This window comes from Mya arenaria, chromosome 6, assembly GCF_026914265.1.
Source record: "Mya arenaria isolate MELC-2E11 chromosome 6, ASM2691426v1".
In the NCBI taxonomy this organism is placed as follows: Eukaryota; Metazoa; Mollusca; class Bivalvia; order Myida; family Myidae; genus Mya; species Mya arenaria.
The window spans coordinates 77,835,118-77,863,054 of record NC_069127.1 but is presented as its reverse complement, the minus strand read 5'-3'; the positions used below and the strand labels follow the sequence as shown (position 1 = coordinate 77,863,054).

Here is a 27,937-nt window from a genome sequence, read left to right as displayed (position 1 = left end):
TTTTAGTATCATTTAAAATCTATTATTAATGGAAATAAGGCATTTAGAAGAAAGATAAAAAAAGTTGTGAATTATAAATAATAGCAAAAAATATATGTATGACATTTTTATGCCCCCTTTTGAAAAAAGTGGGGTATATTGTTTTGCACATGTCGGTCGGTCGGTCGGTCGGTCTGTCTGTCGGTCGGTCGGAATACCAAATGGTTTCCGATCAATAACTTGAGAACGCTTTGACCGAGGGACCTCATACTTGGTATGTGTATTGGTCATCACCAGCAGATGAACCCTATTGATTTTGGGAAAAAAGTGGGGTATATTGTTTTGCACATGTCGGTCGGTCGGTCGGTCGGTCTGTCTGTCGGTCGGTCGGAATACCAAATGGTTTCCGATCAATAACTTGAGAACGCTTTGACCGAGGGACCTCATACTTGGTATGTGTATTGGTCATCACCAGCAGATGAACCCTATTGATTTTGAGGTCAGTGGGTCAAAGGTCAAGGTCAGTGTGACCTTTACATGAAAAACGGTTTCCGATCAATAACTTGAGAACGCTTTGACCCAGGAACCTCATACTTGGTAGGTGTATTGGTCATGACCAGCAGATGAACCCTATTGATTTTGAGGTCAGTGGGTCAAAGGTCAAGGTCAGTGTGACCTTAACATGAAAAACGGTTTCCGATCAATAACTTGAGAACGCTTTGACCCAGGGACCTCATACTAGGTAGGCTTATTGGTCATGACCAGCAGATGAACCCTATTGATTTTGAGGTCAGTGGGTCAAAGGTCAAGGTCAGTGTGACTGTAAGCTGAAAAAAGGTTTTCTGATTGTCCATATTTTATTTAAGTGTCCAAATCCTACTAACAATTTGGCTCCCAAGGGGGCATAAATGTTTCACTAACATCTCTTGTTTTTTTTTAAATTGACATATTATTATTTGCTATCCAGTGTTTCAGGCAGTGAAAATATCAATTCAATATTTTCACTGTTCCTGCTCTCACATCTATTTATCATCACCACAAAATAATATTACACTTGTACACATTTTAGAGTGGCTTTTTGAAAAACTACAATAAATTATTAACTGTCTGTTATATCCTTTCTAAGCATATAATAACAGAAAAAGTGTTTGTTTCTGTGTAATTAAGATCACAATATATTTTACCTACATGTACACCACTTGCACTTGTGAAATGTATTGAGTGAAATATATTTTGATCTTATACTGAAACAAACAAGTATCTTTTACCCATTTATGATAATGTTTGTGGTGTTGGTCTTAATGTCCCTTCATGAAGATTTAGTTAAAAATATATTTGTAGAACCGGTTATAACTATTTATTTAATAATAATAATGGTATGATACATTATTAACTATAAGCCTCACTTGTATATGCAAATTCCACTTTCATTAACCTACATCATAATCAGGGGATTATTCTGATTTTGTTTACTGGAGATAGTAATGGCTTTTGTATGCAAATCAGACAAATTGCCATTGTCATGGGAAATAAATGAGGCCTTGAAATGTTCCAGAACTGATGTATTATGTCACTGTGACCATGCAGAACTCAGGGACAAAACAGAGCATACATGATTTTGCAGAGACCAGAATCAGGGATCTGTCTTATATCATATTTTGCCCCATAAAAGGGATTTTGTAAATTTTCAAATATGTATATAATTTTTTAAACAAAATGTGTGTACCTGATTATTGAACATGTTATTTGGAACAGATACAGAAATTTATAGATACTAAAATATATAGATACAGAAATATATAGATAGATAGATAGATACAGAAATATATAGATATATAAGAAATGTATAGATACAGAAATATATGGATACAAAAATATATAGACACAGAAATGTATGGATAGATACAGGAGTATATAGATGGATAAAAAAATGTATAGATACAGAAATATATAGATAGATAAGAAATGTATAGATACAGAAATATATGGATAAAAAAATATAAAGATACAGAAATATATAGGTACAGAAATATATAGATAGATAAGAAATATATAGATACAGAAATGTATGGATACAGAAATATATAGATACAGAAATATATATATACAGAAATATATAGGTACAGAAATATATAGATAGATAAGAAATGTATAAATACAGAAATATATTGATACAGAAGTATATAGATACAGAAATAAATAGATTTAAAAATATATGGATACAGAAGTATATAGATACAGAAATATATAGATAGATTAGAAATATATAGATACAGAAATATATGGATACAGAAATACATGGATACAAAAATATATAGACACAGAAATGTATAGGTACAGAAATATATGGATAAAGAAATTTAGGGCAGTATTGCTATTTCAAGAGCTGGATTTCTGTAGTTCAAGATTAAACCCGAAATCAGAATTTAGAGCTTTTAACGTCAGACTATTGTACAGATGTAAAGATAGGGGGATTTTTCAATTGATATTTCTGAGTAATTATAATATCCATTTTAAAACTAACAGATTTATTGGTCTGATTTAAGGCAATGATAATTGGACTTTGCAATTAAAATGTTTGATATTGTTTGTGACTCTCCCTTCCCATTCGATGTGACACTCTTCATTTTGCGATATTTTTTCCTAGTCAATCATGACCCCATTCTTTGTATTGACATTTCTCCTTAATGTGATTTTCTGCAAATGTTATCAATCCTTGTACCACGGTTATTTTATCAAGTCAAAGCTGTCAGTTTTGCTGAAAAAAACTACTGTTGACATATCAAGAAATGAGATATGATTTAATTACTGTTATCAATGTTATTCATTGTGTCCTATAGTTCTGGGTATTGTTCTTTTATTACATCATAGGCAGTTACAATTAGATGAAGAACTGTCTTGAGGATATTTGAAAACATTATCATATACTTCCTTAATTGCCTCTGGTAAATTTTAACCTCTAGAAAAAAATTTAGTTTCGTTTGACACCTTCACCGCATATATATGCTATCCAGGGAATTGTTTGGAGAAAATTTCTTTTCAGTTTCTTTCAGGAAAAATGAGAGAAGAGAAACGTGTAATCTACTTAAGTTTTCTTGGAAGTTCAGCAAGATTGAAATTCAGGTTTGGGTACTTAAAAAACAATGTCTGTTTATTTTAGTTTAAAGATATCAGTGTAGGTTTAAAAGATCAAATACTGTCCACAGTTGTGGTAATCCTAGCCTTGGTGCTTCTGGTGTGGTTGTCTATGTCATTATGTACCGTAAGTACAAAAATGTTAACCTTGGCCATAACTTAAAAATTGTTCATTTACATTTGCAAATTAATCTTAATACAGATATTGCCGAAGACAATATACACATGCATTCCAAGTTGTTAATGTTGAGGTTTTTAAAGGTCTGCCCGCGCCCTATAATGGCTGCATTATGGCTTGACCACGTCGCATCCCCAAGTGTGACTTAAACAAAATTTTGAAGCCAAAGGGGGAGTTTTACCCCCATCGGTTGATGGGATATTCATCAAAGGAGTAATTTTGTACCCAAAATGCATTCCAAGTCACATTACTCTGGATTTAATATTGAATGAGTTATGCCCCTTTTTCAACTGAAATATAGAAGATGAGAATTGGCATTCACCTCGCAGCACTTTTGTTGCATTTTGTTAATAAAATTATTCAGTTTTAGAGGCCAGGCCATCTAATAAAGAGATGTTTTGCAAGTTCTGTTTCTGCAAAAGTCTGCAATTCTTGAGTAAATCTTTCTTATGTTTCCAGATGATGTTTCTTGTTCATATATTTACAATTTCCCTGGGGCATAGACAATCCAGCTTGTGGTAAAAAGATATTGCTACCAGAGAATGGTTTATGTTTTGTTATGTCTGGAGTCTATTAGCTAGAAGTACCATGCGTGTTGTCATCGTTTTGCTGGAGGAGTGAAGCCCAATCTGCCTTTGTCAAACATAGTGTTGCAATTGTTCTTCCTGTTTCTCTGACAAATGTGTCTGCTTCGTGGAAGCTGATTGATTAGCAAAGATCCTCAAAGAGCACAAATGTGGAAAATGCATTAACCTCTTCCTTGTATTTAATTTATGATGCATGTACTTTAGCATTATGTTGTATGTAGTTGTTGGACAACTCTTAAGATGCTATTTATAAGTGGTTTTCTACCAGAGGGACCAAGATGCCAAAGCAGATGAGAGTCTATCTCATTTTTGGAAACACTTTGGTATTAAATGATGTGTTCTGCATATGTACCGTCAAGTTTTCAGGGAAAGAAAAACATTATAAACATAGTATATTTGTAGAATTAAAGATGGTTAAAGGCTACATTAAACTTGATAGTATAGTTTTAAAATTGGGCCTTTATCTAAGATGGTTAAAGGTTACATTAAACTTGATAGTATAGTTGTAAAATTGGGCCTTTATCTAAGATGGTTAAAGGTTACATTAAACTTGATAGTATAGTTGTAAAATTGGGCCTTAAAGATGGTTAAAGGCTACATTAAACTTAATAGTATAGTTGTAAAATTGGGCCTTTATTAAAGATGGTTAAAGGTTACATTAAACTTGAAAGTATAGTTGTAGAATTGGGCCTTAAAGATGGTTAAAGGCTACATTAAACTTGATAGTATAGTTGTAGAATTGACCTTACGACAGGATTTGATTGACAGGTCCTATCAGCCAATCAGAATGCAGGGCTGATAAGCCGTGTTGCTATCCGCCATTTTGTCCGTCAAACTGACCAGAGTCCGTCATATACATGCGCTGGCAATTCCTCGCCTTTTTAAGTATTATGGTAAAAAGGTGTTGTCATGGTACTTGTAATTCGGATACAAGGTAGCCAGGCCGACTAAAGATGGCTTCCAATTCGTTCCGTATTCGAAACCAGCGAGTTATTTAGAAAAATACAAGTGCTGTATCAGACTCTGTGGAAGACCTCATCAACAGCTGAACTTGGAAATTTTGAAAGATCGTTCAAAGGCGAAACATCTATACGTCTGTACAAAAGTATTTTTTTTGAACAAAACTACTTATTTCAATCCGCTCAAAATTTATTTAATACTGAAATTGTCCATGCATGACCTAAATAAGTGTTACTATTTTTAAACTATAAACATCGTACATTTATGCTTTGGCTTGTGAACTGTCAAATCGGCATTAATGGCCATTTAATATCAGGTTCAACATGGACACGATTGATTTCATTCAAGATAGAGGTATTTTTGTTGATACCGTTATGTAGTTTTTATAAACTGCTTTGCTTTCAAAGTAAATCAGGAAATATCGTACAACTAAATTTTTGTCCGAACCATCACATGCTTCCGAATCTCATCTACTCGTATGGATCCTATGTAAACAATGGCTTTTGTAGCTGTCATTCTGACACATTTCATAGATTTCTTATTTTCATATCAGCACTTTGTCGACGGGAAATCCAATCAAGAAAACCCTGACCCTCAAGCAGCTACTGTATTTGTCCAGCTCACACCAGCTAGGCCTCCTCCAAAACTCAGATAAATATTTGAGCCACCAAAAAAAAAACAAGAACAGATCGGTCTGAATCGTTAAGGTATTATTTTCTGTATGAAACAATTTATTTCACTGTACATTTAAATCAATTATTATGTTCATTAGAACTTGATTCGGCCAAACATGTGCTGTAAAGACATAGACTTATTATGAATAAAGAACAAGTCAAACATGTACATATTTTCATTGTTATTCTTATATTTTGGGCCATTTACGTAAATCTACAATATTTAATGATAGTTCATCCAATGTTCAGAGTCCGGATCACATGCACACTCGATTAATAGTATTCTTTAAGTTGCACTCTCACAGAATTCTAGTTTGACACTTTTTGTCTCAGAATCGTCTTATTTTGGCATTCTTTAAATTAAGACCTAATATATAAATCACAAAGCAAACTTCTCCGAGCCAAAATATGATAAATGCAATCAAATCCTGTGTAAGTTGTCAAAGTGATCAATCTGTGAAAGTGCAGCTTTAACAGTGAAAAATAACTTCTGCTAATGCTATATATTTTAAAATATATTTGCCATTGCAATAAAGAGATATTCACCTACAATATCATACATAAACACCAAAGAAATATCAAAGTTTAAGTAATGTTTGCAAAACAACAATGTATTTAATAAATCTGATATTAAATATGCAACAACTGGTGTTATACTCCAGAACTGAAGCTAACATCATAGAGGTACATCCTTCCAAGAATCCATCAAAACAACATGCTGAACAACTTCAAGAACTCTCTTCAAAAGACCACACTTTCCTGAAATAAATAAAAGATGCCAATATTAAAATAAATCAGTTACATGTATTGTTAAATATATTAATACTAGCTGTAAATGCTACTGCCTTTGATGTTTGCTTCCTACATGTATATCATAATGAAATATTGACAAGATAATAGCTAATGTTTTGTGGTTGTTGTTTTTCTCTGGACAAATAGTCCATTACTTTTGTACAGCAAAGTAAAACTAAATGTTATAAAAAGCTTTAAAATAGGTCCTACCGATTATTTGTAAAACTTGTCATCACTGGTTTTCTCTTGCGGTTGACATTGCCTGGACTGGCAAATATCATGTGTGTGTGTGTGTGTGGGGTGGGGGGGGATGGGGGCGGTTTCCGGTCTTATGCTAGGTCCCCTGTTGTGGTAGGCTTGTTGAAGACAATAATAAGGGGACTTCCTTATCTCCATCAATCAGAATACTTTAATGGTGTCAACGGTAAATAGCAGGAGACCCTCCACCAGCCTTAACCGGTAAATGGGGGGAGGGTAGTGTGTGTGTGGGTTAGAACCAGCTGCCCGGTCAGCTTAGTTGGTTAGAGCGCCGGGCTAGTGTTCTGGTGGTTGTGAGTTCGAGTCCCACACCGGGTGCAATTTTCCTCCCAGGTCTACTTTTACAGCCAGAGTGTGTGAACATGTTCCACAATTTCTGTAAGAACAAAAATCAAAGCATGTGAATGTTTGAGCAATGCAAAAGTTACAGATTGGTATCACCCACGATTGTCACTTGTCAACTATTACATTATTATTCATAAGGGGGAGTGTTCAATCGCTTAGAACTGAAACTTTTTATGCATAACTCCAATAAACCATTTCTGCTCATACTATAGAATACAAGGTTATACTGTATAGCTGGCATGTAACTGTTATTTAATGTCACTTCCGGGTTCCCCATTCGGGCCATTTATGATTTACTCATATTGTGCGATGATTTAATCTTTAATTCAACAATACTGTAAGAAGGACCGGAGTTATTAAAAGTTAAACTTACCCTTGTTTGCATTTACAGTATGCGTCACACACACGCTTTTCCTTTGTATCGATGTCAATGTTGACAACATGGCGGCTATCCGTCTCTTACTTGGATAGATTTCAACCCGTCAATGTTAGATATCGTCATTTTCTAAAGATATATCGAGCCTTCCGATGTAGCAGCCAGTTACAAATTCCTTTGACTTCTATTTTTTTCGCATTGTAATGTCACATTTATGATAATTTGTCAGGAATATCGGATAGCGAAACGACGCAAGACGCCATTACTTCCTCGTTTGTTTGACGGACATAGACAGAGTTCGCTCCCTTGAAATCAGGGGGCGTGGCTTAGAAGCCGCTGTCGTAAGGTCAATTGGGCCTTAAAGATGGTTAAAGGTTACATTAAACTTGAAAGTATAGTTGTAAAATTGGGCCTTAAAGATGGTTAAAGGCTACATTAAACTTTATAGTATAGTTGTAAAATTGGGCCTTTATCAAAGATGGTTAAAGGTTACATTAAACTTGAAAGTATAGTTGTAGAATTGGGCCTTAAAGATGGTTAAAGGCTACATTAAACTTGATAGTATAGTTGTAGAATTGGGCCTTAAAGATGGTTAAAGGTTACATTAAACTTGATAGTATAGTTGTAAATTTGGGCCTTTATTAAAGATGGTTAAAGGTTACATTAAACTTGATAGTATAGTTGTAGAATTGGGCCTTAAACAAGTTGTTAGAGGAAAAAAATGTTTCACAAATGTTTTGAAATATGTTCTTTGGACGATAATAAAATGGGGCTGCATGCTAACAAACAGAAGAAACTTTCATATAGTAAAACTGTGGTCGTTCGAACAGGCGTTGGAAAACCGGGGATCCCTCGAGGTCGAGCTTTAAGTGTAAAAATTGCAATGATGGTTTAAAGGAGATTTGTTAAGGTGTGAATAATCATTTATAACTGTTAATGCATGACCGCTAATAGTTGATAAGAGCATTTGAGAAGAAAATTATGAGAAGTTAATGACAAGAAATGTAAACAAAAAATTTATGAGTTAAATAAAAATATTAATAAAACACTACCATAGTGGTTCAATAGTTTCGCGAGAAGGACAAGATGTGCCAATTATCAATCCTTGATTTTGGGAAACTTAAATCTGACAAATGCCATATTAACAGTCATATATGTTGCTTGTTTAGAAAATAGGCCTTTTGTATACTATTTATTCATTTATTGTTTTTTCTTTTACATTTAGTATACGACAGCTTTTGAACATATGAGCGATTTCCACAACGCAATACATAACCAGTGTTGAAGTAAACATACGGTTTGACGACTTCAAATTAAAAAACACTGAAAGACATTTTATAACCAACTGAGATATTGAAACTTGGGTCATTCCAAACATTTGTTCCTTCGAGGTTTGAGCTTGGACCCCTGCGTCCTCGAGCAATCGCAGTTTTACTGTAAAGAGATTATTAAAGGTTGATCATAATGAGTGAGCTTGTCAAACATTGTTCCATGTTGGTGATGATGTGTTACAGATTAACCAATTCCTTTCTGGTGTTAATAACATAAAACTTTCTCTCTGCTAGTGATGAAATATCTTCTTGAATTCATTTCAATTCATTATGTAATCTATTTTATGGTTGTCAAGACCAATGGGTGTAATGTATTGGAAATATCAGTGGTTTTCAAAGCATGTGTTATGTCTTTGACATTCCACTTGAAGTTCATGGAGTTCTCCCTTCTTATACCAATGCTACATTAACTTTTAATCTGCAGGTGATTTTCTGACTAATGAAATCACTTCAAACGATTCTAGGAAGGTTTGATTAAAGGTATTCTGATCACTTTTAGTAGTGATTAAAGCTGCACTCTCGCAGATATACCATTTTTACAACTTTTTTATTTTTTGTCTTGTGAAGCGCAATTTTTTTGCATAAATATCTGCAAACCAATAATATAAGATTGCTGGCAAAAAATCAGATCGTACATTTTCATATTTCCGTTTGAAAATTAATGTTTTATGGCTTAAACCGGCCATTACTTACGGTTTAAGAAAAACGCATAAAACATCAATTTTTGAACTTAAATATAAACATCTGCACTCTGATTTTTTGTCAGCATTCTTATATAACAGGTTTCCATGGATTTTCGCAAAAATTGGCTCTTTCCAAGAAAATAAATAAAAAAGTTGTCAAAACGTTCAATCTGTGAGAGTGCAGCTTCAAGGCTTTTCAATCCAGTAGTCTTTTGAATATTTCCTATAACAAAGTTACCTTGCCGTGAATAAGTTCATGTGACAGACCTGTTCAGTTTGTTGGTCTCACAGTGCTTGATAAAATAAATGTCCAGTACAGTGGATGAGCGCATTCACTTCTCATTAAGAATTCCCAGCCTTCAACTCGTGCCTGTGAGTTAGTCTTGTGGTCTCTGGTTACTGGACATCTACCCCCATGACACAAGACCAACTCTCGCTTAACATCATGCAAAGGAGAGTGATTAATTCAGGCATTCAATTGCAGGGCTTGTGTTGTTTTATTTGTGAAATATTTTTTGCTATTTTGTTAAAATAAAGCTTGTCATATATTGTGAAATACAACAGTTGCAGTGACACTATGAGTGTGTCTGAGATTGCATGCAGTCGATTCCAATGCTTTTATGATATTAGATTGATTCAAATAAATAAAAGCTTCATTGTAGGCTTTGTCATATCTGGGGAGAGCAGATTCATAGTTGTGACATCAGGAACTGTCCCTGTAGTAAAACCTGGTGGACACTGTAGTGTGATAGCGTAAAACTGCGATCAATATTAATCCTGCAAGATGAGTCAAAGACTGTCGTAATATCATGGGCTAATATTGCCCAGCTTTATTCCGTGTTATATTGTCATCCGATATTGATGCGGTCTCCATTAACTTGTTAGCATTTACCAGGAAACTAATGCAAATTTCATTATTGTGCTATTGAGTTTGAGCGTTTCATTTTGATTCAATCAGGTCAAGGAATGAAGAATAATGAAGAATGTTCTCTTGATATAAATGTTCTTTTTTATGCTCCTGAAGCATTGTCTGTACTAGGCCATCAGTCGGTCTCGCCCTGGTCTCAGCCATAATACCTTTTTGAATGGGATTTCAATCCCATTTGTCGGAAAAGAATTTGTTTTCTTAGATAGTCTAGGTCAAACATTGAGGTAATTGTTGTACAATATGGATTTCATAGTCTCAGCTATAACATCTTAACTTATAATTATTAGGAATTCAAACAATCCGTTTTAATAGCAATTTTTTGTAATGCATCCATTTCTCACAACTATTGCTGAATTTTGATGAATGTTTGTAGAGTCAGAGTGCACCACCAATTGTGTATTGTGCATATAACTTGTGCTCTCATCTCTACCGTCAAGGAAACACTTGGACATCAAATTTGCATCAAATGAATTCTACAGCAATTCTCTGTGTCACAGTTATAGTTTGTTTATTGTTTTGCAAATTCAGTCAAAATTTACAGATCCGTAGAACACTTTTATAATAATAAAGCTTTCACTACATGAAAGTCACACTTGATGGTCTGACATAGGTTGAAGAAATTGAGTTTTTCAATGCAGTTCTTACTGTCTCAGCCATTTTTTTGTTACTATTTATTGGATTTCAATCAAACTTCATAGACTTGTAAAGTACCATTGGGAGGTGTGTCACACATACACTTAGCAACCACACTTTTCTTACAAAAAGCAACAACGCCTTGTTGCCGCAAGAGAGATTGTGTCATCGTGGTAAATTGCAGGGATATTTTCCGCTGTGTTACATGTACCACACCTCTTTCATTTGCTGCTGTGAACTTTGAACGCGTGTTTGACCCCAATCACTATCAATCATGATTTGCCGAGAATTAAATAATAACATAAGTCTGTTTCAGGTGTAATGTATTTATCAATATTAATATTATATCAAAATAAAATGCCATTATTCAGTCATGATATGATTACTCATTGTCAACAAGAGCATATTAGTCAAGTTCTGAAATGCCTGGGCAAATTCATATGACTGCATTTCTTGTGGTAAGCCATTTACTTCATGAAAAAAACGTAATGTTTTCAAGTTAAACAGGTCAACAGAATGCCCTGTATGAATTTCTTATATAGCAATTCTTCATATCTCAGTCATAGCATTGTAACTGCTTTTTGGATTTCCATAACAGACAGATAAATGCAGGCAATTATACTTTGCTTTTGATTTTCATAGCACTTTGATTTGAAATGGCTTTGTTTTGAAATGGCTATATGAGCGCCAAATCAGGGTTGTTTGAAACTTTCCTGTGATATACATGTAGTTCTTGTTATAATATGACTTGAAACAAAGTAAACCATATTAAGAATCAGCAAATTCTGGAAACATTGAATACAGCAGTTTTGAATAAAGTGTCGCATAAAGGTTGGATTTTCTCAAAGGTGTCTTTAAAAAAATTGGTCATAAAAAATCTTGCCTTTGTCAATAATGTCAATATTGCCTTATGTCTGAATTTGATGTCCTTTAAATTTGTGTTGAATTTTCCTGTCTAAAGATGTTTGATTAAAAATTTGATAAGGAAATAATCCAGCAACAAGTTAACATTCTGAAAGCAGTGAAAAGTATTGCAACTGGAAGGAATTCAACAAATTGAAACAGAAAATTGAACTCTCAACGAGAATATGTCACACAGAAAAAGGATGAAAAAGTGCATCTTTCTTGTAGAAAATTTACAAGTTACTCTGCATGTAATATGCTAAGAAAACCTCTCCTAAAAATATTTCATCTTGCTAGAACACAGGCTTTGTCTGAGGCAATCTGTAGTTGACATATTTATCCCTTGCTTCTACATATTGGATCCTGTCCCCTGCCACGAATTCCTCCGATCTCAGACAATGTTTTCTTGTATATCAAAAAGGAATTTTTGTTCAATTTCTGGGAAATTCAGACACACCCCTTGCCAGATGAGTCACAGGTAGCATGCCTCGTTCCTGTTTCCAGCTTCATGTAATCTGCACATGCCCTCAGGTCTGTACTGCAACATTTGATTTATATTGTCCTCCTTCTTCCAGGCTGGCCTCACAACAAGCTTTTAGAGAAGACGTTGTACCTACAGGTGATTGATTATGACCGGTTCAGTCGAGACGACCCGATCGGGGAGACGTACATTCCGTTGAATGAGGTGGACCTCTCGATGTCCCCACTCATGTGGAAGTTCCTCGCTCCCTGCAAGGACAGTAGGGTAAGTGAAAGACTTGAGGCAAGTATCGACATATAATGCAGGATAGAACTATTAATCACTTCTTAAATTTCTTTGATAGTTTTATATAAATTTGACTTCTGGTAAAAGTGTCTGAAATAGTATCATTTTTGTAAATGCATTTGTAGACAAATCATTATTTGGTCAGACCAAGTTCATTGGTATTTTACAAGCTGGCAAGCAGTGGCCTGCAACTAAGAAGTTGGCTGCATAGACAATTTTATAATGTGTGCTGCCAGTCAGCTAAGACTTGTGACCTTTGCGTACAAAATTCCTCTTGGAATTAAAGCACCATTGAAAGCAAGCATTTCAATGTTTATCATCACATATATCAAATGTTTAAGACCCGGAATGGAGATGTGACTTCAATACCAAACCATTTTTGGTCAAAGCCAATCACAAATATTGCTTCTTCACTTCAGGAAAATCTGAGATTGGCTTATCTTTGAGAGCAAATATTGTTTCTCACTGTCTGTCAACATTATTAATGTAGGAAACACTGCCCCTTGGCCTGTGAAGCATTAATATTGTCCCCCATTACACTGACCAAGAGGATTAACAGAGACTAATATCCGGCCTTAACTTGTTCCTCTCATGGACATGGGACGATTTCCTGAATAAAGCCAAGGGCAATCAAAGGTCTTGTACTTTTTGCTCTTCATTTTTAGTCTCTGGCAGGTGTTGACCAAATCCTGCGGTACAAGACATTGAATAGACATTCTGACTCCGGAAGGCTTTTTTTATCTTTGTATGTTTTTGCTTAACTTGTACTAGTTTCTAATTATGTACACCATTTTTAGCTCGACTATTCGAGGAATAAGGAGAGCTATACTACTCACCCTGGCGTCGTCGTTGGCGTCACACCTTGGTTAAGGTTTTGCATGTAAGCACCTTTAAGTCATTATCTCAGTAAATACATCAGTTATTGCATTGAAACTTTGGATATGTATTCCAAACTATCTAAGATACTAAAGTTAGATAACAATTATTTGAATATAATGCAAATAATAAGGCCTTTATTATTCGACTTAGAAATTCTGGTTAAGGTTTTGCGTGTAAGCACACATAGGTTAATATCTCAGCAACTACTTGAGGTATTGCATTGATACTTGATATAATGGTACTCAACCATCCAACCTACTAAATTAACCAAGTTAGATAACTCTAGTTTGCATTTAATGCAAATAATTGCTCTTTATTATTTGACTTAGAAATTCTGGTTAAGGTTTTGCGTGTAAGCACACATAGGTTAATATCTCAGCAACTACTTGAGGTATTGCATTGATACTTGATACAATGGTAGTAAACCATCCAACCTACTTAATTAACGAAGTTAGATAACTCTAGTTTGCATTTAATGCAAAATAATTGCCCTCTATTGTTCGACTTAGAAATTCTGGTTAAGATTTTGCATGTAACCACATTTAAGTCAATATCTCAGCAAATATATCATGTATTGCATTGAAACATTAGATATGTATTCCCAGATAACACTTTTGAATATAATGCAAATTATGGGCCTTTATTGTTTGACTTAGAAATTCTGGTTAAGGTTTTGCATGTAAGCACACACAGGTTAATATCTCAGCAATTACTTGATGGATTACATTCAGACTTTATAAAATGGTACTCAACCATCCAATCTACTTGAATAACCAAGTAAGATAACTTCAGTTTGCATTTAATTCAAATAATGGCCCCTTTTTTATTCAACATAGAAATTCTGGTTACAGTTTTGCATGTAACCACTTTTAAGTCAATACCTCAGCGAATACATCATGTATTGCATTGAAACTTTACACACAGGCTCCAATCTATTTAACCTTCTTATTTAATCAAGTAAGATAACTCTATCTTTTATAATATATAATTTTTGCCCCTTTATTATGCGACTTAGAAATTCTGGTTAAGGTCTTGCTTGTTAGCACACATAGGATAATATCTCAGCAACTTATTTGATGTATTGCACTGAGACTTTATACAATGGTATTCAACCACCCAACTTAATTGAATAACCAAGTTAGATAACTGTATTTTGCAAGTAATGGCCCTTTATTATTAGACTTATAAATTCTTGTTAAAATTTTGCATGTAACCACATTTATGTTAATATCTCAACACACCATGTATTGCATTGAAATTTAATCTAACAGTGATCCATGCATGTTTCCCCAAAAGGTTTCAATCCTAACATTGAAAAGCGGCGGAATAGTCGAGCGCGCTGTCTCTGTGACAGCTCTTGTTTCATCTACTAGCAAGTCTTCAAGGCGATAAGTTGTCGCAAAAGTATATAAATTATTCCGTTGATTTGTATGATTATGTACATGTTATGAGTAAAGATTCCGTTGATTTGTATGATTATGTACATGTTATGAGTAAAGATTCCGTTGATTTGTATGATTATGTACATGTTATGAGTAAAGATTCAATATTTTCACGACTTATGATAACAGCAGTGTCTCTAATTCTCTCACTTTCAAAAGGGATTTCATGGATGCATCGTACAATACTGCAACAATCTTTTCTGCCATCCAAGTTTCATCGGAACTAATGCTAGACCTTATAGTTTAAACTTTATATAGTCCCTTTCTGAAGTCTGGAATCTCTTCAAAAATATGTCAATTCATCTTTGTTTTCGCAAAAATTTCATGGGTGAATACCGGGGCTTTTATATCAGTCATTGTCTGTTTCAATAGAATTTCACATGATGTATGCTGTAAAAGGTCAGATCTGCTTTCATCTATGATAGAATTAATTATAAATATATATATTAAGAAGAAGAATGCAAATCAACTTCATCTACAAAATATTTGAAACTGGAAATTGGCACACAAACCGACAGTGTGTGCTATTATATATAAGTACACCCTTTGCTAAATAATAGAGATGCAAGTCAAATGTTTGTTGTTTTTGCTTTTGATTTAATTTCTGTTTCAATTTTGGATTCCTTATAATCCAACTTTCTTCCAAAAAATTAAGGAATCTGGTCGGACACCTGACTTAAAGGTTCTGGTTGCCCTCCATGATATATGGTGTTCTCTGGGTCCTGGTACACCGTTAAGTGTCTTAAATTCATCTTCATTATCACTAAATAATACTTGGTTCCCTGTTTTGAAACTCGGATACCAAATATTTTATTCCAGTTCCATGTTGATACCCCTTCCATTGCCATTGTTTCCACGTTTGATGTTGTTTAGATTGTCAATGTTTACACTTGTGTTTTTAGCCCTCTTATCACTGTTATTTACATACCTGCCAACATCTTTAACCCCATTGCCATTTTTAACCCTTCCTTCAATGTTGTTTACACTCCAACCCCCTTAGTATCTCTGCCCATCACCGCTGATTTTTTTTGTTGTTGCCAGAAACATTTTTCATTCATTATATCTAGTGTTGGTATGAAATGAAGTTATAGGGAGTTGAATCCTGTATTATTTTATACATGATCACTATTCAGAACCTGAAAGGACATGGTAAGAACTTGATACAAACGTGTAAAGCACCAAACAACCAAACATCAGGTCTTCTTCAACGTGGCACGAACGTACCATAGTTGTAGTAAAAGCGTGGAGGGGTTGTGGTGAGAACTCCACTGACATAGCTTAAGAACGCATTGACCACCCAGAGACAACACATTGAAAACGTCATTCAATATTTTCCGTCCATTGCACTAAGTCAATCAATATCCTACTCAATTTAAGAATGCATTTATAAGCTAAGACAACAGGAAATCAGGCATAAAGGAATTGATGATCAGTTTTTAACAAAAAGCATGCGCATCGGAGGACTTTCATGAAGAGAATCATGGCAAAATATAGCCTTTTGTAAAAATAATTATCAAAATTAGAGAAGGGGTTAGACCAATTTGCATGTTTTTTTAAAAATAACCCCTTCATCTATTAAAAACCTGGAAATTTAATATATGCCTAAACACTTTCATTGATGTAACACCGTGTGACCGCTCACTATCGTAACAAACCAAAATTGAATAAAATGTGACATTTGTTACCATGACTACAACATGGAATATTCATTTGTCATGGTCTCATTAAAGCAGAACTCCATGGCAGCAATCATGACATTGAATAAAGGACTTGTTACAGTCCTTACAGTTATAAATACCACTTTCAGCATTAAGAGAGAAATTAGTAACTGACATTGATGTTCAAAACATAATAATTAGATCAAGACTATTGAGAAGTCAGTGATGACATTATAAAGACTGAAAATGTTTTTGTTGTTCTGTGGGTTTCCTGTTCTCTCTGTCATATTCAATGTTCCTTTGCTTAACCTATGATGCAACTGAAGGTTTTCTGGAAATCATAACAATACAGCTACAACATTTAGAGTGTGTTTTTATTTGTAATAATGTCACTTTTCACATTCTTTCACTAAGATGTAATGGAACAAAACGCCTTTTGAAAATGTTATAATTTGCATTTTTTTGTACACAGCAATATCTACTCTAAGAATCTTCTTTACATATACGACTTAAACTTTATCTATGGTAATGTTCTTCTGCCATTACATTTAAAGCAGATAACAAAATAACCCAATGGAATTCAGGCCCCAATTGTTTACACACTTGGACATCAAGTAACATTCCTTTCCATTATTAATATACAACAAATCATGGAGCAATTCCATTTCCTGCACTAAGCTTGTAAGATCAAATCCTAGCTTCGTGTGACAACAGGCCTGGTCCCTTGTGGGTAATGATTCCGTGGCAATGAAATCTGTCTGAAAGGCAATTTTGTCAAGAATTGTGATGTCCTTGGAGAGGCCTAGAAGAAACATTGCTAGATTTCCAGCATAAAGCACATTGTTTGATCAAAAGGTGAACTAATTCCAATAAGAAACAAAAACTTGGGGGATTGGACAAACCTACCTATATCATTGAACTGCACCAGAAAATAGAGGGATGGGACAAACCCTACCTATATCATTGAACTGCACCAGAACATAGAGGGATGGGACAAACCTACCTATATCATTGAACTGCACCAGAAACTAGAGGGATGGAACAAAACCTACCTATATTATTGAACTGCACCAGAAAATAGAGGGATGGGACAAACCCTACCTATATCATTGAACTTCACCAGAAAATAGAGGGATGGGACAAACCCTACCTATATCATTGAACTACACCATAAACTAGAGGGATGGGACAAAACCTACCTATTTCATTGAACTACACCATAAACTAGAGGGATGGGACAAAACCTACCTATATCATTGAACTACACCATAAACTAGAGGGATGGAACAAAACCTACCTATTTCATTGAACTACACCATAAACTAGAGGGATGGGACAAAACCTACCTATATCATTGAACTACACCATAAACTAGAGGGATGGGACAAAACCTACCTATATCATTGAACTACACCATAAACTAGAGGGATGGAACAAAACCGACCTATTTCATTGAACTACACCATAAACTAGAGGGATGGAACAAAACCTACCTATTTCATTGAACTACACCATAAACTAGAGGGATGGAACAAAACCGACCTATTTCATTGAACAACACCATAAACTAGAGGGATGGAACAAAACCTACCTATTTCATTGAACTACACCATAAACTAGAGGGATGGGACAAAACCGACCTATTTCATTGAACAACACCATAAACTAGAGGGATGGGACAAAACCTACCTATATCATTGAACTACACCATAAACTAGAGGGATGGGACAAAACCTACCTATATCATTGAACTACACCATAAACTAGAGGGATGGAACAAAACCGACCTTTTTCATTGAACTACACCATAAACTAGAGGGATGGAACAAAACCTACCTATTTCATTGAACTACACCATAAACTAGAGGGATGGAACAAAACCTACCTATATCATTGAACTACACCATAAACTAGAGGAATGGAACAATACCTACCTATATCATTTAACTGCACCAGAAACTAGAGGGATGGAACAAAACCTACCTATATCATTGAACTGCACCATAAACTAGAGGGATGGAACAAAACCTACCTATTTCATTGAACTACACCATAAACTAGAGGGATGGGACAAAACCTACCTATTTCATTGAACTACACCATAAACTAGAGGGATGGGACAAAACCTACCTATATCATTGAACTACACCATAACTTAGAGGGATGGGACAAAACCGACCTATTTCATTGAACTACACCATTAACTAGAGGGATGGGACAAAACCTACCTATATCATTGAACTACACCATTAACTAGAGGGATGGGACAAAACCTACCTATATCATTGAACTACACCATTAACTAGAGGGATGGAACAAAACCTACCTATTTCATTGAACAACACCATAAACTAGAGGGATGGGACAAAACTGACCTATTTCATTGAACTACACCATTAACTTTTATTATTGTTTCTGGCTTATCTGCACTATTTTATTTATTGTTTTGTCAATTGCTTTTTGTCTGGGAATAATTGTGTTTTCTGACTCCACAAGATTTGGCTTTTTGTTGGTTTTGGCTGAGTAACATTGTGGAAAGTTTTAAACAATTCAAAATTTCATGTAATGGTTACATGTTCATGACATTTAATGTGTTTCTGAAAGTCTCCCAGTATTATGCTTCTCAAAGGTGCAATATTTTATGTGGGTTTTCCAACCCTCAAACCCACAAGCTGTAATTTGTCTGGTATGAAGCTGAATAAAACTGTATAATCATCACTGTCAAATTCATTTTCATAACAGCACAAAATTTATAAATGTTTTTGTAATGATTTTCTTTGCTTTGAAGACCAATTCCATCGACTGGATAGAAATTTCCAATGAAGGTTTTGCACTTGTTTTTCTGCCCTTGCAAGCTGGGTACATCCAAGTTTACATTGAAGAAGAACAAAGAATTAAAATAAATGGAAATATTTTATAATGCTTGTGTCCCATGTTAAAAAAAAACTTGTAGCCAGGACAATTTGCTCAAACAGAACTAATACTAAAGTCATGTTTTCCAGTGTTGAAGTGGGCCCTCCAGCCTGGGCAGCATTGTCTCATAATTATGAAGTTGGAGTTGTGCATCAGGTTTTGTCATGGTGGTGTAACAGTTATATTTCATGCCATGAATCCCTTTGTTTTCCAACCAGGCAATTTCCTCCACTGGTAACTGTAAGTGTTTAGCACATTTAGAGAATAACATGACAATCTGTTCAAGAGCCTGGTGCTTTAGCTTAAATGTCAAGGTCACATCTAAGGTCTTACTGATCCTGAATGAAAACATTCACAGCATTCCACATGGACAATGTTTGTAACCCAGGCAACATTTGTGCCTAGAGGTACTCTTTGTCTTTTGTAAAACTGTCCATGTTTATTTGAGGGGGAGAGCTGTTAATAAATGGTCAGTGTCCTATGAGCCCAAAGTTGGACACCTTACTGTGACAGTTACCATGTATTACCATGTTTATTTTAGGGCAAGCTAAGAGAGCTGTTATAATTGCTGTGCTATGAGCCCAAAGTGGGTCGCCTTACTGTGATAGTGACAATGTTTATTTCAGGGCAAGCTAGGAGAGCTGTTATTATCGCTGTGCTATGAGCCCAAAGATGGACGCCTTTCTGTGACAGTGACAATGTTTATTTCAGGGCAAGCTAGGAGAGCTGTTATTATCGCTGTGCAATGAGCCCAAAGTGGGTTGCCTTACTGTGACAGTGACCATGTTTATTTTAGGGCAAGCTAGGAGAGCTGTTATTATCGCTGTGCTATGAGCCCAAAGTGGGTCGCCTTACTGTGACAGTGACCATGTTTATTTTAGGGCAAGCTAGGAGAGCTGTTATTATCGCTGTGCTATGAGCCCAACGTGGGACGCCTTTCTGTGACAGTGACAATGTTTATTTCAGGGCAAGCTAGGAGAGCTGTTATTATCGCTGTGCTATGAGCCCAAAGTGGGTCCCCTTACTGTGACACTGACAATGTTTATTTCAGGGCAAGCTAGGAGAGCTGTTATTATCGCTGTGCTATGAGCCCAACATGGGACGCCTTACTGTGACAGTGACCATGTTTATTTCAGGGCAAGCTAGGAGAGCTGTTATTATCGCTGTGCTATGAGCCCAAAGATGGACGCCTTTCTGTGACAGTGACAATGTTTATTTCAGGGCAAGCTAGGAGAGCTGTTATTATCGCTGTGCTATGAGCCCAAAGTGGGTCGCCTTACTGTGACAGTGACAATGTTTATTTCAGGGCAAGCTAGGAGAGCTGTTATTATCGCTGTGCTATGAGCCCAAAGTGGGTCGCCTTACTGTGACAGTGACCATGTTTATTTCAGGGCAAGCTAGGGGAGCTGTTATTATCGCTGTGCTATGAGCCCAACGTGGGACGCCTTTCTGTGACAGTGACCATGTTTATTTTAGGGCAAGCTAGGAGAGCTGTTATTATCGCTGTGCTATGAGCCCAAAGATGGACCCCTTTCTGTGACAGTGACAATGTTTATTTCAGGGCAAGCTAGGAGAGCTGTTATTATCGCTGTGCTATGAGCCCAAAGTGGGTCGCCTTACTGTGACAGTGACAATGTTTATTTCAGGGCAAGCTAGGAGAGCTGTTATTATCGCTGTGCCATGAGCCCAACGTGGGACGCCTTACTGTGACAGTGACCATGTTTATTTCAGGGCAAGCTAGGGGAGCTGTTATTATCGCTGTGCTATGAGCCCAAAGATGGACGCCTTTCTGTGACAGTGACAATGTTTATTTCAGGGCAAGCTAGGGGAGCTGTTATTATCGCTGTGCTATGAGCCCAACGTGGGACGCCTTTCTGTGACAGTGACAATGTTTATTTCAGGGCAAGCTAGGAGAGCTGTTATTATCGCTGTGCTATGAGCCCAACGTGGGACACCTTTCTGTGACAGTGACAATGTTTATTTCAGGGCAAGCTAGGAGAGCTGTTATTATCGCTGTGCTATGAGCCCAACGTGGGACGCCTTACTGTGATAGTGATCAAGGCCAAGGATCTCAAGGCAAAGGACATCACCGGAGCCTCAGGTTTGTTCATATTTAACTGCTTTAACCATTGTTATGTATTGTACAGCTAGCCTCAGTTATCATTTTCCATAATTCAGAGAGCTTGCTTAATGTATTTTAGAACTTTTGTATTGAGAAAAGCATAATTCTATTAAAAACCTGACCAATACTTTCATTAACTTGGAAAATATTTCCTTAAATGAAAAGAATATTTGTATTTGTATTGATCTTGAAAAAACTTTAAGTAAGACAAAGATATTTTGGACATGTTATATAATTGTGTAGTAAATGGTGATTTTTTTCAGTTTAAAAAGCACATTATTTACAAACATTTATTACGTTTTGGCTTAAATTTACAGAATGCCATCACTTTTTAGCCAAAAAGCCCAAACTTGGGGCAGGTAGTCATGCACACAAACATTTGCTCCAAATCCTCCCCGCCCCCATCCCTGGTTGGGGTCACTTATTACCTATTTATGAGGGTAGTTATCCTATTGGTACCTTTCAGTTTTACCAGGTTTGAAATTTAATCAGATATTTTTAAAAGGAATGTGATTATTTTTAGTTAAATGAAGTTTAAACGAGGGTTTGTCATTCGGAACTCCTCGGCCATTTTTTTCAAAAACAACCTCGGATGTATTTGGACGGTTTACATACTCAAAAAGTGGTACGTTTAAGTCCACTGCAAGTAGATCGCGTAGTAATTTTATTTAGCAGTTAAACTTTGTGACATTACTGTTGGGATTCTTAAATATGTTTGTAATAATACAATTCAATGGCAATCAATTTTAACTTAGATCAATAAATACAACTCTAAAACACTACATTTAATTAATGATATAATTCAAAAATTTACGAACTACTTCAACTGATGTACCTGCATACATCCGAGGTTGTTTTTGATAAAATGGCCGAGGAGCTCCGAATGAAGGGTTTGTTTGCTTTATTTTATTGACATAGAACTTTAATTTCCTTTCTCTCCTAGAACTTGATTGAAATGAGTGATTTATTGAATATGGACATGTTTTTGTTAACATTTCGTTGTTGTATTATCTGCTTGATGGAACCAGTGTTGGGCAGTTTTAACAGGTTATTGAAGATTAGATCAGATATTGACTGTTATAATACATACTCTTCCTGAAACTAGGGGGTCAAGGTTGTATGATTGTCTATTATTTAAATTTGTGATGTTATAAAGCCTGTGCCATATTGGGGCTCTGAATGGGGCTATTGAAAAAGCCCAATTTATGCAACAACAATAAAAGAATCCAAGTGTCTGCAAGCTGTGTCGAGTTATTTACAGATAGGAGTGAGTTATTTATGCGTGCAATTGACTACAAGTTGGTGACTCGTAAGAAAAATCTGTGTATGTATTCATCGATATTTTTTTCAATTGAAATAATGCCAGACAATAATGTGAAGTGACCATGCATATTGAAGCTATGGCCACCTATATGAATTTTAACCACTTAATAGAATTTGTTTCAATAACTCAGGCCGTCAACCAATTTCTATATTTTCCTATATTTTTGAGAAATTTCCTATATTTTTCAAAACCTATACTGTGAAATCATTTATATTCGTTGGCACGAAATTTCGTGGTTTGCCGAAATAATACAATTTCGTGGGTACTTAAATTCGTGGTTTTTCATTTTTGAAAAAAAAAAAACGAATATGCGAAGCCCTATTCGTCTGCATAATCTCCACGCGCTGGCCCGTGATTTCCGTCTTCTACGTCACACAGTTTATGACACTCGCTAAAGTGGTACGAGATGCCAATTAGTGCATATACCCATGACAATTATCGATTTAATTGGGAATTAAGGTCATAAAAGAAGATGCACCCTTATAATTAATACAGATAGGGGAAGCCATTGAATACCAATTAAGAATTTTGCAAACTGTGAAAACACCGAAAAGGTGCGTATATTTGAGTAAACAAGATCATTTCAATATTTATTCACACGTTTTTGTTTAATAAACATATTGAACGCGTGGTTTTGTACTTTGTCATGTTGGGTGCTCAGTAACCTCCAATGTAATCGATTAATTATTTCATTAAATAAAACAATCGAGTACCGACACTCATCAAGCACATCTTGTAAACCTGGAGATTTTCATTAACAGCACACGTTTAAACACGTGCTTCTGTCATTTAGTTCATAAGAACACATTTTATTGATTTGGTTTATTATTTGTTAAAGGCAGATATAATATATTAACAAAACAAAGATAGTAATATATACAGTGAGACAGGTATAAACACTGTATACTGCGACTTCTGTAACGAATAAACTAGTATGTACATAACATGGCAGTTGAAAAAGTGAATAAAGGGTCTATATTTCGTGGGATCTTAAATTCGTGGATCACCCTACCCACGAAAACCACGAACATTAATGCCCCACGAACATTAATGATTTCACAGTATTTCCTATATTTTCCTATATTTTAGATTTTTTTCCTATATTTTTCTTAAAAAGTGGTGCTGGGATATATTTAAACTTATTCAAAGGTTTGATACTGCATTTAGATATTGTTTATTTACAGTTTAAGACTGTCTTTATCCTCTAAACCATCACTATCATTCAGAATTGCTGTTGTACATCCTTGGTTATCCATCTGGACACCTTTGATGAAGAGTATGATGAACATCAAATCTTAAAGGTGTCTACTTTGGTGACCACAGTTGTGTTTCTGCAGCATAGTCTGCCTTGGTGGAGAGGTTTAAAGGGGCTGTACTCCGTATGATGAAATAGCGAAAAAAAAAAAGAGGAAAATTGTCGTAAACTGACATAAACTTGGTATCGATGTGTTCAATGCATTTAAACTTCGCAATTTATTGGTATTTTTCCATTACTAGGTATGTCTACCTAGTAAAATTCATTCCTTTTGCGTGATTGGCTAGTCGATGTTATCACATGATATTACCAAGTTAGGTATATAGCTGAAATATTCCAACTGTTAAGGGAAAGCCTTCGTAGGACAGTGGATACAACACTGGACTGCAATTTAGGGGACCACGGTTTGAAACCAGAGTCCAAAGGCCAGAAGAGCTTTTGCGATGGTAATGTGTACGTAGTATTGTGTGTCCGTGCATCTGTAAACAATTTCTTGTTAACACGATACAGTCTTCAGTTTTGATTGTATCTCGATGAAACTTGTACAGTATCTAGATATCTATTAGAGCTTAGTTCCTTTTGAAAACCAGCCAGATCCGCTTATGCATGCCTAGATAATGGCTTTTAAAAGTATAAAAAAAAATGCTATTTTTAGCTAAGTCTATTTTAAGCCAAGTCTACATGAGCAAAGTCTATTTTTAGCCAAGTTTACATGTAAAGTCACAATTGCTTGTAAATGTTTGTTCAATTTATGCCCCTGGGGTCATAACTGGCCGTACCCAGGGATCACAGGTTTGGTATACTTAAATTGGGAAATGTCTGAAACAGCTATGCAGATCCTTGCTATTTTGAACAAGGCTTTATTTAGTGGTCCACTACCATGGTTGTTCAAATTATGCCCCTTGGGTCAAAACTGGCACTGCCCCGGGGGTCACAAGTTTCCTAGAGACTTATTTAAGAAATATTTTCAAAATCTTCTTGTTTCAAACCACAAGGCCCATACCTTTGATATTTGTTGTGGAGCATCATGATGACCGTCTAGCAAAACATTTGAAATAATGTCCCTTGGGCAAAAGCTGGCCCCACCTTTTTTTACTGAGCATCAATGTTGTCCTCAGATGTCCTTGAATTTGAGCTTTTGACCAACTTTTTTTCATTTTTAAAGCTACAGAAATGAAATTTTGACCATGAGTTTAAAAAGCAAATATTTTTTACCCTCAGATTACCTTTACTTGGCACATATTACATCAGTTCATGCAACTAATCTGCTTACAACACTTTCTGTCCTCAGATGTTGAACATGCAGCTTTTTTAGCTAACCCAAACACAAAAAGTGAATGAACTATATATTTGTTGTCTATTACTCATATGTACATGCTCTGGATTGAAAATTACCACAAGAGCCATGCCAGTAGAGCATAGGCCCTTTTGGGCCTCTTGTTTTTATAATTATGATATCGAAGAGTAAAAAAAAAAAAAAATTGTCCTGAGATTCGTTACAGAAAAAAACTTTTTTGATGCCAATCTGGTGTACAGTCCCTTTAAGGAATGTGGCTTAAGTGAAACACAAATTTTATGATTATAGCCAATAAATAAGTTAGCAAATGTTCACTTACAAAGCTCTTAATGTCGATTTTTCAACCTTAAAATTCCTATATTTTGCCCAGAAATTGCCAAAACCTCCTATATTTTTGGACAAAATTTCCTATATTTTTTCCTTTATTTTCACTAAAACTTGGTTGACGGCCTGAATATCTGTAAAAGACCCACAAATTGTTAGGCTCTTAGCAAGGGCATCAGCAGTTGTCAGAAACATTCAAAAACTAATAAATATAACCATCTGTAATTGAATTAAGTTGTCAGGCAAAATATTTGCGCAATCAAGTGCAAACAAGAAGGGAGGCAGCTAATTGACCTGCCATTCCAGCTAACATGTTGGACAATATCAGCTCAGGGAAAAGGCGGCATCCAGTGACACACATCAATCTATTGGTTCCATACTGGAGAAATTAAACTGCAATGGTATTCAAGTGTTTGAATTAGCTTAACTGTTCAAGTTGAAATGATACATGGCAGTGTTACTTCATTTACTTAAAAAAAGAGCATCATAAAGTTTGGAAGAAGTTGTGACTGTTTTCTCAGTCTCAAAGTTGCTTGATGTGTGCTTCTTACATCCCTATGTTATTTTAAATATTAGGGAACTATTTGTTTCATTATAAATACTATTATTTAAGTGTTTTCTTAGTTTTGCTTTCGATTATGTCTATTATCTTAGCATTTTCTTTAAGGAATGGCCAATGATAAAGTCTTAATTATCTTAGCATTTTCTCAGTTATGACCAATGATAAAGTCTTAATTATCGTAGCATTTTCTCAGTAATGGCCAATGACGAAGTCTAACTTATTGGCATTTTCTTAGTTTTTGCCTACAATTTTGTCTATTATCTTATAATTCTCTCATCTTGGCCAATGATAAAGTCTATTATCTTAGCATTTTCTTTGTAATGGCCAATGATCTTAGCATTTTCTCAATTATGGCCAATGATAATGTCTGTTATCTTAGCATTTTCTCAGTTATGTCCAATGATAATGTCTGTTATCTTAGCGTTTTCTCAGTTATGGCCATTGATAATGTCTGTTATCTTGGCGTTTTCTCAGTTATGGCCAATGATAATGTCTGTTATCTTAGCGTTTTCTCAGTTATGTCCAATGATAATGTCTGTTATCTTGGCATTTTCTCAGTTATGGCCAATGATAATGTCTGTTATCTTAGCGTTTTCTCAGTTATGTCCAATGATAATGTCTGTTATCTTAGCGTTTTCTCAGTTATGGCCATTGATAATGTCTGTTATCTTGGCGTTTTCTCAGTTATGGCCAATGATAATGTCTGTTATCTTAGCGTTTTCTCAGTTATGTCCAATGATAATGTCTGTTATCTTGGCATTTTCTCAGTTATGGCCAATGATAATGTCTGTTATCTTAGCGTTTTCTCAGTTATGTCCAATGATAATGTCTGTTATCTTGGCATTTTCTCAGTTATGGCCAATGATAATGTCTGTTATCTTGGCATTTTCTCAGTTATGGCCAATGATAATGTCTGTTATCTTAGCATTTTCTCAATTATTGCCAATGATAATGTCTGTTATCTTGGCATTTTCTCAGTTATGGCCAATGATAATGTCTGTTATCTTAGCATTTTCTCAGTTATGTCCAATGATAATGTCTGTTATCTTAGCGTTTTCTCAGTTATGGCCATTGATAATGTCTGTTATCTTGGCATTTTCTCAGTTATGGCCAATGATAATGTCTGTTATCTTAGCATTTTCTCAGTTATGTCCAATGATAATGTCTGTTATCTTAGCGTTTTCTCAGTTATGTCCAATGATAATGTCTGTTATCTTAGCGTTTTCTCAGTTATGGCCATTGATAATGTCTGTTATCTTGGCATTTTCTCAGTAATGGCCAATGATAATGTCTGTTATCTTAGCATTTTCTCAATTATGGCCAATAATAATGTCTGTTATCTTAGCATTTTCTCAGTTATGGCCAATGATAATGTCTGTTATCTTAGCATTTTCTCAGTTATGGCAGATGGCAGAAATTACAACAAAAAATACAAAAATTGGACAGATTTTTTAGCCATTTCCTGTTACTGAACTCTGTTCAACTTAGTTAAAATTTGTCCCAACTGGCAAATTGTCAGTGTTATATAACAGAAGCCCTGATCCAGAGATATAATTTTTATTCTCTTGTCTAATTTATTTTGGCAAAACATTTATAACAGAACTCTCAGAAGAAATCAAACTCTGAAATGCAT

At 35.3% G+C, this 27,937-nt stretch overlaps 1 protein-coding gene and 1 long non-coding RNA gene across 7 annotated transcripts in view; one reads left to right on the top strand and one right to left on the bottom strand.

Moving 5' to 3' along the window:
• Positions 1-27,937, top strand: part of LOC128237392 (synaptotagmin-7-like) — a 226,040-nt gene that overhangs the window by 179,239 nt on the left and 18,864 nt on the right. For 5 of the 6 annotated variants that reach the window (XM_052952893.1, XM_052952897.1, XM_052952898.1 and 2 more), the window contains 3 exons: positions 12,338-12,507; positions 21,407-21,521; positions 21,860-21,901. In XM_052952893.1, the coding sequence (XP_052808853.1) occupies positions 12,338-12,507; positions 21,407-21,521; positions 21,860-21,901 (327 nt within the window). The remainder of the gene's footprint in view (positions 1-12,337; positions 12,508-21,406; positions 21,522-21,859; positions 21,902-27,937) is intronic. The other variant, XM_052952894.1, reaches the window with a different exon arrangement.
• Positions 6,016-6,612, bottom strand: LOC128237393 (uncharacterized). The gene is made up of 2 exons (XR_008261595.1): positions 6,516-6,612; positions 6,016-6,272 (listed from the first exon to the last, which is right to left on the bottom strand). It is a non-coding gene; the product is annotated as an uncharacterized LOC128237393 (long non-coding RNA).